Source organism: Bos mutus, chromosome 1 (assembly GCF_027580195.1).
Source record: "Bos mutus isolate GX-2022 chromosome 1, NWIPB_WYAK_1.1, whole genome shotgun sequence".
Classification (NCBI taxonomy): domain Eukaryota; kingdom Metazoa; phylum Chordata; class Mammalia; order Artiodactyla; family Bovidae; genus Bos; species Bos mutus.
In genome coordinates this window covers 148,400,263-148,414,562 of record NC_091617.1, presented here as the reverse complement: position 1 = coordinate 148,414,562, position 14,300 = coordinate 148,400,263, and the positions used below count along the sequence as shown (strand labels likewise).

Here is a 14,300-nt window from a genome sequence, read left to right as displayed (position 1 = left end):
CCAGTATTTTTGCCTGAAGAGTCCCATGGACAGAGGACATTGCAAATAATTGGACACGACTGAAGTGACTTAGCATTCATGCACATAGGAATTTGTTAGAATTTCTGAACTTGGGCCTCATCCTGGACCTGCTGAATCAGAATACACATTTAAACAAGATTCCACACTGATTCTAGTGTGGGAAGCTTAGAAGTTACTCTCTAGTTGAATAAGAATCAAACTTTGGGGTGCACAGAATCATTTGGAGTGCTTGTTAAGAAAGATTCCTGGCTCCACCCCCAAAGCATCTGATTCAGTAGGTCTGCAGAAGGGCCAGAATTTGCGTATCTAACAGGTTTCTAGGTGATGGTGGTGATGTTGTCTGAGAACAACCTTTCAGAATGATTGCTCTAGTTAATTTCTTAAGGACTAAACAGAATTATTGAGAATGGTTTTCCTGAACTATAATTTGTAAATAATCTCTGGTTTAAAGAATCTTTCAAAATGCAGTTGCATAGTTTCTCTATTAATAAATCAAAATTCTTTTTATTCTCTTGTTTCCCAAATCACTCTATAATGTGAATTAGAGGCTGCATGTTTTTGGTGATTATTTCTCTGCTTCTATATTATTTAAATGTATTATTTAGCCATAATGTTTTACTACTAAGTATAGCATGAATCTTTTTGCAGATTTAGGGTACTGTTGTTATTTCCCTTAGTAGTGAGAGGTCCTTTTGTAAATCATTTTAGATATAAAGTACATTTCTAGAATCCCTAATAATTTTGTTGGTAGATCCATAACATTTTCCAACCAATTGGCTCCAGGTTAATACCTGAGAGGAAGATTAAGTTGTAAACCTTAAGAAAGGCATCACAAAACATTTTATAATTGATCAGTTTCCAGAAATATGAAACTACCATTAACTTAGTAATTGACATAGCATGCCTTTTATTTTATTCAGTATAAGAGGTGTGGAAGTTTTTTGATAGAAAAGATTTTAAGATATTTTGTACCACCCAAAGAAGTTAATATTCTCTTTCTCCAGGTGATAATTGATGACCAGTTACCTGTTGATCACAAAGGAGAATTGCTCTGTTCCTATTCTAACAACAAAAGTGAATTATGGGTTTCTCTTATAGAAAAGGCATACATGAAAGTCATGGGAGGATATGATTTCCCAGGATCCAATTCAGTAAGTAATAAGATGATCCAGACACAGGCTTATGCTACCTAATACGATTATTCTAAGTTTGAAAGATTGTAGATGATGTATTTGGTTTAAATGAAAACATTATCAGCCCCTGAAAAATATTGACCAGCCAGTTGTTATGGGAGTACATGTTTTCTTTTGTAAGATTATTTGCACGTTGTGTAGATTTAGTATTCAGGAAAGCCTGAAGTGTATGTGTCTACTGTTCTGGTGGGATACAGGGCCAAATAAATGTAGTGTACCTTTCCAAAGAACCTCTCAAATCAAAGGGATGATTCATATTGTCATCCTTCTGTGGTTTTTTTTTTAATATATAAATTCAGGCTCAAGGACTTTGGGGTTAGTATTTCCCAACCTTAACACAACTTTATCTGTAAAATCAAGGTATCTGCCAGTGTCCTTTAGTTGTCAACTACAGCCTTACGCCAGAAATTCTTCAGACTAGCATGACTTTAAATTATAACACTGATGAGCCTGTGGCCTTAGAAAAGGTGTTTACCCTTTCTTAGCTTCTTTGCTTGTCTGTAACATGAGGATAATACCCACCTCTCAAGAACTATAAAGATTAAATGAAGTAATATATGCAAATCACCTATTACTCAGTCCTGGTTAGTATCCTAGCCCAGTGCCTGGCCTCCTTCATCCTGCTGCTGCTTATAATGCTAATCAAAGAATATATAGGTCATAGTTAAAGGTAGAAGGATGTTAACAAATTTCTTCCCAGCCTCCATGTTCAGTTTCTCTGTCCTTCAAATATTTTTAGTTTAGCTTTCTCATCCATTGCCTGTTGATTTACCGAGTCAACTGTCATCATCATCATCAAAGCAGTTTTTCCTATTAAATGTTTTGAGTTTTCATCAGATATATCAGTAAATGTATTCTGGAAAAGCAGCAGAGAATGTGAGGAAAAGACAGGCTTGTGCTTAAATCCAGATGGGAATTTGAGTTAAGTAAGAGGTTTATTTTTCTGAAGAAGGAAAATGCAACCCACCCAATAATAAAAGATTTATTATCCCTGGAGAGGGAAATAGCAACCCACTCCAGTATTTTTGCCTGGAAAATCCCGTGGACCGAGGAGCCTGGCGGGCTACAGTCCGTAGGGTCGCAAAGAGTCGGACACGGCTGAGCATACGCATACAAGAGATTCATACGGATAGAAAACAACTTACTACCTTCTGATTTATTCCTATCAGAATCATCATATCAGATCAGTGAGATTTAATAGCGTACCCTGGGGACTTATTTAGGAGCTTGAAAACCACAGTGACAGTCCTAACTGGGTTTATGTTGCAGAACATTGATCTTCATGCCCTGACTGGGTGGATACCAGAAAGGATCGCCATGCATTCAGACAGCCAGACTTTCAGCAAGGATAATTCTTTCCGAATGCTTTACCAAAGGTAAACACTTCTCTCTCTCTCTTTTGTACTAAAAGAGGCCATTTAAGCGCTTCATGTCTTGTTGAGAATGGATACTGCAGAGGCTGTCATTCTCAGTTATTAGGGAAGTTGTGTTTTTAGAATATTCACTTGATGCACTCGCTCCAGCCAGCCCTCAGAGACGCTTGCAATTAATCCAGATGGTAGATAATCCAAAACATTTGGATAAAGGAATATTGGAAAGACTATTTTGTACTTCCTGAGTACTTACCAATTTGAGGGAAGGTGGGAAAAGAGGAGGGTGAGAACATAAAGATAGCTTACGCCTTAAATGGATCATCCATGTGAAGAGCTGGAAAACTGTACAGTAATACACATTCAGTCTTGAAACCAGAAAGCTCAGTGATTTGACGAAGAAAATTATACAGTTTTGGGAGAAATGCATTTGGTATTTTCCATCTTCACCTTTATTTGTAAATCATTTGAAAATTTAGCATTTATTTTTCTTCATTGATAGGTTTCTGAGAATTAGTTTGTCTAAAACTGGGAGGGAAAAGAAATAAATGTGATAGTTTTTTCTGATTTGCTGTAAAATAAAAATGTACTTCTCTGGTGGGTGTTGAAAATAGCCTGTTTTAGAAAAGATTTCCACTTGGTGGAAATTTTGATGTAAAGGAAAGATGGTGTAATCTGAGGTACGGATGTGTTTACCTTTGATTGTTGATCTGTTGGGTCCATTCCAGATTTCACAAAGGAGATGTCCTCATTACTGCATCCACTGGAGTGATGACCGAGGCTGAAGGCGAGAAGTGGGGCCTGGTCCCCACACACGCGTACGCTGTGCTGGACATCAGAGAATTCAAGGTTCCGCCTCACGTTTCATTTCCCTTGCTTTTCTTGTTTGCTAGTAAGACATCGCAAGCATTCCAAATAACATATGAGCTTTTTAAATACTGATAAGTCAAGATTTAGACCAAGTTTGAAAACCGTTCTACCTGTTACATTAAACAACTTGACCTCTCCCATTGGAGGTGATAAATTAAAAGGTGGGAAATGTAAAGACCGTGGCAGTGGCAGTACAGATATTGACAATGCAACAGGAACGTTGTGTGCCTCTTTTTTTTTTCCATAAAAGTAGTAGGGTTGAGGTGAACACATGTCCCTCGAGGCTCTGGGCTGTCTGTTGGGTTTGGGGCTCAGTCACAGTGTCAGACTGTAGAGCCTTCAGTGAATACTTGTGCCCAGATGAAAAATAAGAGGATACCTATGAATAAGAAGCATGCCAGTGGGTTTGCACGTGTTTTTCTAGCAGGCCTTGCACCGTGAGGCCTTTTTCAGGCCCTTTCTCTGTGTTCTGATATTGGCACAGTGACTTTTATTTTTTCTCGTGTTATTGGTTCGTTTTTTTCACTGAAAAATATGTCTGTACAATGGATTAGAAAATATAAAAATCATTAAGGAAAGAGCTCTCTTTCCCTTACAGTATAGAAACTAAGCTGTTTAGTTACTGAAAAGTTTAACTAGCTGTATATTCCAGTTTTCCTGCTTAAACTTACAGAAAGAAGTAGTGATCAATCACCAAGAACAGGGTACTAACTGTGTATTTAAATTGATTTTCTTATGTGGCACATGGAACTATATGAATTATGAAGGCATATGAATTATGAAGGCAGTAGGGATGTGCTGCAACATTTAAAAATTTATAGTCTTAAAGCCACTATTGTGCCACTAACCATTCTGTATAGAATTTTCTCTCCCTTTAAAAGCAGCATAAAAATTGACTGCATAAAGCAAAAAAATAAAAAAATTTATGTGAATTAAACTGAAATATCTGTGTTTGTTTAGGAATGTATCTTCCCACACAAACCAAGTAAAACATTGAGAGTAACAGTTGCTATTATTTAATAATAATTTTACTGTTAGAATATCCTTTGAGATAGATGTTAATGAATGTATCTGGCAAGAGATTTAAATTTAGACAATGAAATAGTTTGAAAGGAAGCTTGAATGTGAGGAAAATTTCTGTAAAGATACATCATTTACTTCAAGAAATAAGTATTTGTTCTGATTGTTTAGAAGAAACTGGAAAAATAACATATTTAAGAGAAAAACAGGTACCTGTGGTTTGACTTGAAAACAAAGCATTAAAAAACTATTAAATTTCGGTGAAGTAAGCTTCTCAAATAATAGCCTTGTTAAGAATCAGCAGCATTATTCACACAGTATCAGTTTGATGTGTCAGTTATTGTGTAGTGATAAAGGTCGCTTGTGTTTTCTGTACTTTAGATCGCGGTGTGATGGCTGTGCAGCCCTGCGTGGGGGACAGCGTGGTGGTGTGATAGTTCCGTACCTCACGGAACAGTCGCCACAGTCACCGGCTGTCCCCATACGAAGCTGTCACAGTGTTATTGACTGTGTTCCCGGCGCTGAACCTGTCATCCCGTTGCCTGTTTGTTTTGCAGCTGCACTTTGTGCCTCTTTATCTGCCTCGCCTGTTTTGCTCACAGTCCCCCACCCCATCCCACTCAGGCGGCCGCCTGTCTTCTTCTGTATCTGTGGATCTGCTTCTGTACTGTTTGCTCATTTGTTCTGTTTTTTAGATTCCACGCATAAGTGAAATCATACGGTATTTTTCTTTCTCTCACAGTTTCACGTAGCATAATACCCCCAAGACCCATGACAAATAGCAAGATTTCATTCTTTTTTAATGGCTAACATTTCATTGTATATATGTATACCGGTTTTGTTTTGTTTTTTTTTATCCATTCATCCGTCAATGGACACTTAAGTTGCTTCCATATCTTGGCTCTTGTATACAGTGTTGCAGTGAACGTTGGTGGGCATATGTGTTTTCCAGATTAGTGTTTTTGTTTTCTATGGACAAATGCCCAGAAGCGAAATTGCTTGATCATATGGCAGTTCTGTTTTTAATTTTTTTGGGGGGTCCCCATACTGTTTTCATAATGCCTACACCCAGTTCACATTCCCACCGAAAGTGCATTTCTTTGCATCCTTGCCAACGTTTGTTATTTGTTGTCTTTTTTACTGTAGCTGTTCTGACAGGTGTAAAGTGATGTCCCATTGTGGTTTTCATTTACATTTTCCTGATTAGTGATGTTGAGTATCTTTTCATATATGTGTTGGCCATCTGTATATCATCTTTGGAAAAAATGAATGTGCAAGTCCTTTGCCTATTTGTTTAATTAGGTTCTATTTTTCTGTTGCTGAGCTGTATGAATTCTTTGTATGTTTTGGATATTATCCCCTCATCAGATAAATTATTTGCAAATATTTTCTCCCATTCAGTAGGTGGCCTTTTCATTTTGTTGATAATTTCGTTCACCTTGCAAAGTTTTGTAGTTTGATGTAACATTATTTGTTTGTTTTTGCTTTTGTTTCCCTTGCCTGAGGACACAGATACAAAAATACTTACAAGGACCATACTGCTTATGTCTTCCTCTAGGAGTTTAATGGTTTCAAGACTTACATTTAAGTCTTTAAATCCATTTTGAGATTATTTTTGTATATGGTGTAAGATATGGTTCCCGTTCCTTTTTTTTAACATGTAACTGTCCAGGTTTCCTAACACTATTTATTGAAGAAACTTTTTTCCCTCTGTGTGTTTCTTCTGGCTCCTTTGTCATACATCAGTTATAAGTGTGGGTTTGTTTCTGGGCTCTGTGCGCTCCACTGATGCATGTGCCTGTTTGGGGCCAGTACCATATTGTTTTGATTACTGTAGCTTTGTAGTTGGTGTGAAATCAGAGAATTGTGAGACTTCATAGCTTTGTTTTTCTTTCTCAAGGTTGTTCGGCTATTTGGGGTCTTTTGTGTTTCTGTACAAGTTTTAGTTATTTGTTCTAGTTCTGGGGAAATTGTCATTGGTATTTCCTCAGGGACTGTAGTGCATCTGTGGATTGCCTTGGGTTGTATGGCACTTTAACAGCATTAACTCTTCGCTCCGTGAGCATGGTATGGCTTTCCGTTTGTTTGTGTCATCTTTAATTTCTTGCCTTGGTGTCTTACAGCTTTCAGAGTGTAGGTCTTTCACTTCCTTGGTTAGTTTTGTTCCTCAGTGTTTTATTATTTTTGTGGCAATTGGAAATGAAGCTATTTTCTTAATTTCCCTGATCGTTGTTAGTGTATAGAAGCATAACAGATTACTGTATGTTAATCTTGTGTCCTATAGCGCTACCAAATTCATTTAGTAGTTCTGATAGTTTTTTGGTGGCATCTTCAGGATTTTCTGTGTATAGTATCATGTCTTGTGCAAACAGTGATAGTTCTGTGTCTTACTTAACAATTTGGATTCCCTTTATTTATTTTGCTTGTCTAATTGCCGTGGCTAGGACTGAATAAAAGTGGCAGGAGTGGACATCTTGTCTTGTTCCTGATCTTAGAGGGGATGTTTTCTGTTTTTCACTGTTGAGAATGAAGTTAGCTATAGGCTTGTCATATACGGCCTTCATTATGTTAAGGTCCCTCTGTACTCACTTTGTTGAGAGTTTTTATTGTAAACAGATGTTGAATTTTGTTAAAGCTTCTTCTGCCTCTATAGAAATGACCATATGATTTTTATTCTTCAATTTGTTAATAGGGTGTTAACCCCTTGTTTGATTTGCAAATGTTGAATCGTCCTTGCATCCATGGGATAAATCCCACTTGATCATGGTGTGTGACCTTTTAATATATTGTTGAGTTGGGTTTGCTAATATTTTGTTGAGGATTTTTGCATCTGATGCTCATCAGTGACACTGCCTATGGTTTTCTTTCCGTGTGGTATTTTTAGTTTGGGTATCAAAACTGCTGGTCTTTGAGAATAAGTTTGGAAGCATTCCTTCATTTTCAGCTCTTTGGAATACTTTGAGAAAGATAGATGCTAATTCTTCTTTAAACATTCAATAGAATTCACCCATAAAACTCTCTGGTCCTGGACTTTGTTTGTGGAGAGTTTGTAAATTACTGGTTCAACTTCATCACTGGTCGTTGATTGGTTCGTGTCTTTTGTTTCTTCCTGATTCCATCTTGAGAGATTGTACGTTTCTAGGAATTTATCCATTTGTTCCAGGTTGTCCATTTTACGGGTGTATAATTGTTTGTAGTAACTTCTTATGATCATTTGTACTTCTGTGATGTCAGTCGTAACTTCTTTCTTATTTCTTATTTGACTTATTTGGGCTCTCTTTGTTGATTAGTTCAATTAAAATTTGTCAGTTTTGTTTATATTTTCAACAAACCAGGTCTTAGTTTCACTTATCTTTTCTTTCTTTTTTTTTTAGTTTCTATTTCATTTATTTCTGCTCTCATCTTTATGATTTCTTTCCTTCTACTAACTTTGGGTTTTGTTTGTTTTTTTCCTACTGCCTTTAGGTATAAAGTTAGGTGTTTGAGATTTTTCTTTATTTCTGAGGAAGTCTTGTATCACTGTAAACTTCCCTTTTAGAATTGCTTTTGCTGCATCTCATAGATTGTGATTGTTGTGTTTCCATTTTTATCTATCTCAAGGTATTTTTAAATTTCCTCTTTGACTTCTTCAGTGACCTATTAGTTGTTTAGTTGCAGGTTGCTTAGCTTTTATGTGTTTGTGGTTTTTGCAGTTCTTTCTTGTGGTTGATTTCTAGTCTTAGATTCTTGTGGTCAGAAAAGATGTTTGATGTGGTTTCAGTCTTTTTAAATTTATTGAGACTTGTTTTGAGGCCTGGTGCGTGATTTGTCTTGGAGAATGTTCTATGTGCACTTGAAAAGGATGTGTATGCTGCTGGTTTTGGATGGGATGTTCTGTAGATATCTGTTAAGTACATTGGGTCTAATGTGCAATATAAGTGGTTTTCTTAATGATGATTTTTCTGCCTAGGTGATTTATCCATTGATACAAGTGGCATGTTACTACCTCCTAGTAATATTGTGTTACTGTTCATTTTTCCCATTATGTCTGTTAATATTTGCTTTATGTATTTGGGTGCTCTTATGTTGAATGCATATGTATTTAAAATTGTATCTTTTTCTTGGATTGATCCATTGTCTCTTGTTACAGTCTTTGTTTTAAACTCTATTTTGTCTGATAACAAAGTATTGCTATCCCAGCTTTCTTTTTGTTTCCATTTACATGGAATACCTTTTTCCATACCCTCACTTGGAATCTGTGTGTGCCTTTAGATCTGAACTGAGTCTCTGTAGGCAGCATTTATATGGGTCTTGTTTTCTTTATTTTTATTGTTTTATTTTCTTTATCCACTGTATGTCTTCTGATTTAGTCTGTTTACATTTAAAGTAATTATTGATAGGTATTTGTTCATCATTTAGGGTTATTTTTGTAGTTTTTTGGCTCCTTTCTTCTTTTGTTTTCTTTCATTGTGATTGATGATTGTCTTTAGTGTTATGTTTGGATTCCTTCCTTGTCTTTTCTGTGTGTATCTATTAGAGATTTTTGACTTGTGGTTACCATGAGGTTTGTGTGCTGTATGCTGTGCTCAAACACTCAGTCGTGTCTGACTCTTTGTGACCCCACGGACCGTAGCCTTCCAGGTTCCTCTGTCCGTGGGATTCTCCTGGCAAGAATACCATAGTGGGGTGCCATTTCCTCCTCCAGGGGATCTTCCTGACCCAGGGATTAAACCCACGTCTCTTATGTCTCCTGAATTGACCGGCAGATTCTTCACTGCTAGCGCCCCCTGGGAAGCCCCAAGGTGTGCGTATTGCAATACATACATGTCATGTGTGTGTGCATATGCATATATTTACACATGATTGTTTTAAGTTCACATCCTTTTAAGTTCAGATGCATTCTAACAACTATGCATTTTTACTGACACTGTCCACATTTCATGTTTCTGGCATCACATGTTACATCTCTTTGTTTTACGTATCCCTTCAGTTCAGTTTAGTCGCTCAGTTGTGTCTGACTCTTTGTGACCCCATGGACTGCAGCACGCCAGACTTCCCTGTCCATCACCAACTCCCAGAGCTTGCTCAAACTCACGTCAGTGATGCCATCCAACTATCTCAACCTCTGTCGTCCCCTTCTCCTCCTGGCTTCAGTGTCCCAGCATCAGGGTCTTTTTCAGTGAGTCAGTGCTTTGCATCAGGTGGCCAAAGTATTGGAGCTTCAGCTTTGGAATCAGTCCTTCTAATGAACACCCAGGACTGATCTCCTTTAGGATGGACTGGTTGGCTCTCCTTGCAGTCCAAGGGACTCTCAAGAGTCTTCTCCAACACCACAGTTCAAAAGCATCAATTCTTCGGCACTCAGCTTTCTTTATAGTCCAACTCACATCCATACATGACTACTGGAGAAACCACAGCTTTGACTAGATAGACCTTTCTTGGCATGTCTGTATCTCTTACCATACTTTTAAGTTATATATGTATCCCTTAACCATACATATTGTGGATATAGATGATTTTACTGCTTTTGTTTATTAACCTTTCTACTAGCTTTATAAGTAATTTATCTACTGGCTTTACTCTGTGTAGTGTGTGTGTGTGTGCGCGTGCGTGTGTGTGCGTGAGTCCCGACTCTTTGTGATCCCATGGATTGTGGCCCGCTGGGCTCCCGTGTCCATGGGATTCTCCAGGCAGGGTTGCTGAAGTGAGTTGCCATTTCCTTCTCCTGAGGGATCTTCCCAACCCAGGGATCGAACCCTGGTCTCCTGCATTGCAGGCAGGTTCTTTCCCATCTGAGCCACCAGGGAAGCCCCCTTTATTGTATACCTACATTTACCAATAAGATTTTTCCTTTTGTAATTTTCTAATTTCTGGTTGTGGCCTTTTCTTTTTCACTCAGAGACATGCTTAGATATGTAAAGTGGGTTTAGTAGTGCTGAACTCTTAGCTTTTGTTTATCTGTGAAACTGTCTTACCTTTTCCTCAAATGTAAATGATAACCTTACTTGGTAGAGGTTATCTTGGCTGTAGGCTTTTTTTCCTTTCAGTACTTTTAATATATTGTGCCCTTCCCTTCTGACCTGCAAGGTTTATGCTACAAGTCAGCTGATGGTCATATGGGACTTTCCTTGCTCTTCTCTTGCTGATTTTTAGACTCTCTCTTTGCCAGTAAGTTTCCTATTTTAACTGCAGTGTGTCTTGGTGTAGACCTTTTTGGCATCATCTTGTTTGGGACTTTCTGAGCTTCCTGCACCTGGATGTCTGTTTTCTTGCCCAGACTGGGGAAGTTTTTAGCTATTTTTCTTCATTTAAGTTCTCTACCCCTTTCTCTGTTCTCCTTCTTAGACCCCTGTGATGTGACTGTTAGGTCAACATGCTTGATGTTGTCCCAGAAGTCTCTTAAAGTATCCTCATTTTTAAAAATGCTTTTCTTTCTCCAACCAGGGTGGTTTCCACTTCTCTGTCTTCCATCTCAGTGATTCATTCCTCTGTATCATCTAATCTAGCATTGATTACTTCTAGTGCGTATTTTTTATTTTCACTATTGTATTCCTCAGCTGTTTGTTTCTTTTTTGTATTTTCTAACTATTTATTAAACATCTCACTGTGTTCATGCATTCTTCTCCTGAATTCATTGAACATCTTAATGATCATTACCTTGAATTCTTTATCAGGTAGATTGGTTAGTTCTTCTGGGGTTTCTTTGTTCCTTAACTGGGGACCTTTTCTTCTTTTGCCTCTTTCTGCCTCATTTTCTTTTTGTTTTTATGTGTTAACTATGTCACTTGTGTTTCTTGGTCTTGTAGAAGTGGAGACGTCCCTGTGGAGGAGACGTTCTGTGGGCCCAGTGGCATACCCCTCCACTCAGCCAAGCTTGGTGCCCGAGTGGTGCCCTCTACAGGTTGCGTGGGCCCCTCTGAGGGGCTGACTACCATGAGCCCAGTTGGATGCCAGGCCCTGCCTCACGCATAGGCTGCCAGCCACAGGTGGGCACAGTCAGGTCCCAGAGCAACTGTCTGAGCAGCCCAGGGGAGTCTAGAGCTGGTGCTGGTATGCTGATGGGTCGGGCTGTATCCCATGATTAAGGCACTTTGGAGCGTGTGAAGATGGAGTGAAGTGTGGCCTGGTGATGGGTTTCTTTACCGTGATGATGCTCACATTCATATCAAAATGCTATGAAAGTTACTGAGCAGAAACACAACCAGCCTGAGCAGGCTTCTCACACGATGGAATTGGCTCCGGTTTCCTTTTGAAAGGTTGCTGCTGCGAGCCCTGTGTCATGCCGGGATTTGTGATCTCCGGAGGAGAGGATTTCAATCCGAGTTCAGAGATGAAGCATGACCACTTGGAGCTTTCTGTATAGCAAAGTTTTATTAAAGTATAATAGAGGTAGAGATAGCTTCTGACAGACATCAGAGGGGACAGAAAGAGTGCCCCCTTGCTAGCTTTTAGCAAGGTGTTTTATGTCTCTTAGCAAGCCATTAATCAGACAAGAGAGACTTCTCAAGGCTGAGGGAGTGTCACCAGGCCCCTCTCCCACAATATGCATTTTTGAGATAGGATGGCAGAGGTGTGTCATCCCCCGGCCATAAATCAATTGACAGGAGTACTGGTTTATTGAGCCATCATCAGCCCAAGGTTTGAGAAAAGGAAAAAAGTTAGTCTCAGGCGGAACTATCTTGAAGAAAGGCAGTTTCCAAAGCAAACACATAGTTTCATGAATAGCTTAAGAACATTTCCATGAGGCAAACATTGGTTAGCTAGGTTGAGGCAGAACCAGGTGCCCTCCACACAGAATTAAAAGGCGCCTGTTAATTCTGTGTGGAGAAGGGAAAGGACGCCTGCCCCTTGCAGTTTGTTGCTCCTGCCGCCTGGGCCCCGGCCGTCCTGCCTGTTGCCCTCTGCCTCTGGTTATGTGGTCTCTTTGTAGTCGGGGTTGATGTCTCCCACAGGCTTCGTCATCTGTGTTAACATTTACGGGGGTTTCTTTATGATCTTTGGGTACAGATTTGAAGAATTTCCTGGGTTTATCATTTTTATGTTATTTGTGCTATCAGTTTTGAGATACCTTTTCTATTTCAAAATATTTCCCTATTAATCCATTCAGGCTTTTTTCTCTAGAACTCTTTCATGCAGATTTGCCTCATCTTTGACTAAAGCTACTCCCAATCTTACATCATTTGTGACTTTCTTTACTTAGTGATATTTTCATATTAATACTTGAGTGAAAGTGTTGTCCTTTTGTTTGACTGCCTCAAACCTCTTGTGTATTTTACGACCTTCACTTTAGTCTCAGTTATCCTTGTTTGAGTAATTTTTTTGTCTCCTTGGGGTAATATTCCATAGTCCGTTTTGATGGTACATCTCCATTTTAAGCTGCTGTCTTTAAATTCAGACAGATCTTCCCAAGGGATCCCTGAGGCTTTTCCTTTGCTGCCACTACGAAGTACCTGGACATGGAATGTTTCATCATAAACCTGATTACTTTCTTAGTTCTCTAGCATTTATACCCCCATTCAGGTTCCTCTGAATTGCTGGTTTTCTATCCAAACAAAATTTGCAGCCGTGCCTTCGTGCCCTTGAATGTCAGTGATACCTGGGACCTTCCTCTGAAAAGCTTAGCAGCAATTCTTGTTTATACTTTTTACTACTCTATACTCCTCATGTTAAAGGCTGATGAAGTCCTGAAATAAAGAGATGTTCTGCTCATGTGGAAATAGGTTTCATGAATCAGAAAGGAGTTTAGCGTTTGTTGGCTGATGTGTGGCAGGGGCAGGGTGAGGCACAAATGATATAGAAGAGACTAAGAACAGAAATTGTGTTGATGAGCTTCTCAGGAATGTAGCCTTAAAGAAAACAGTCTGATTTATGTCCAAAAGTCTACCCCAGGCCATGATTTGCCACATTTAAAATAGCAAAGAAATGTGTGTGTTTTTTAAAATATCTTCCAAATTGTTTGGTTTGTGACATCATTAGAAAAAGAATACAAGTTTCTAAGTTGACTGCTTGAAATAAGACAGATCTTTTGGATTTACATGCTCTTTTGTTTTTCTGAGTCAATATGATCAACTCTGTAGACACACCCAGTATTTATTGAGCGTATATGGTGTTCTTTAAACTCAGTACAGACTTCTGACACAGGATAATAATGTTAACCATTTCAAGGATTTTATAGTCACATTGGGGAGACAAGACTCCTGCATTAGAAGTAGGAAATGATGTAAGATAGGATATTGTTTGTTGTAAACTAACGTAATACAGATTGTTAGCCCTGTGAACTTTAAAGGAGAGGTAGTAATTAAAATGAGAAGGGGCTTCCCTGGTGGCCTCAGTGGTAAAGAATCCACCTGCCAGTGCGGGAGACACAGGTTTGATCCCTGGTCTGGGGAGATTCTGCGTGCCACGGGCAGCTGACTCCTTCCTGCACCACAACTATTGGACTTGTGCTGTGGAGCCTGGAAACCGCAACAGCCGAGCCCACACACTGCAACGCCCATGCTCCAGAGCTCACGCTCTGCACCAAGAGGAGCCCCCACCGCGAGAGGCCCGTGCACTGCGCCTGGAGAGCAGCCCCCCTTGTCAGAGCCGGAGAAGGCCTGTGTGAAGTATCGAAGACGCAGCACGGCCGAAGATAGACGAATGATTTTTTTTAAATGATAAGAAGTTACTAGAGGATTTGCCTGTGTTCCTGCATTTAGTCTTCACAGCAGCTCAGAGAGAGCAGTGACCAACTAGGGCCCGCAGAGCTGACAAATAGTAGAGCTGAAATTTGGTACTGTTTGATTCTGACTGCAGAGTTCGTGTTCTCTGACAGTCAGTGGAGGAAGATGCTAAAGAGCATCTGAAA

General features: G+C 39.2%; 1 protein-coding gene across 3 annotated transcripts in view; it reads left to right on the top strand.

Annotated features, from left to right (window-relative positions):
• The window catches only part of CAPN7 (calpain 7), a 51,874-nt gene that overhangs the window by 25,979 nt on the left and 11,595 nt on the right, over positions 1-14,300 (top strand). For all 3 annotated transcript variants that reach the window (XM_070377171.1, XM_070377170.1, XM_070377169.1), the window contains exons 10-12: positions 1,026-1,172; positions 2,484-2,590; positions 3,313-3,433. In XM_070377171.1, the coding sequence (XP_070233272.1) occupies positions 1,026-1,172; positions 2,484-2,590; positions 3,313-3,433 (375 nt within the window). The remainder of the gene's footprint in view (positions 1-1,025; positions 1,173-2,483; positions 2,591-3,312; positions 3,434-14,300) is intronic.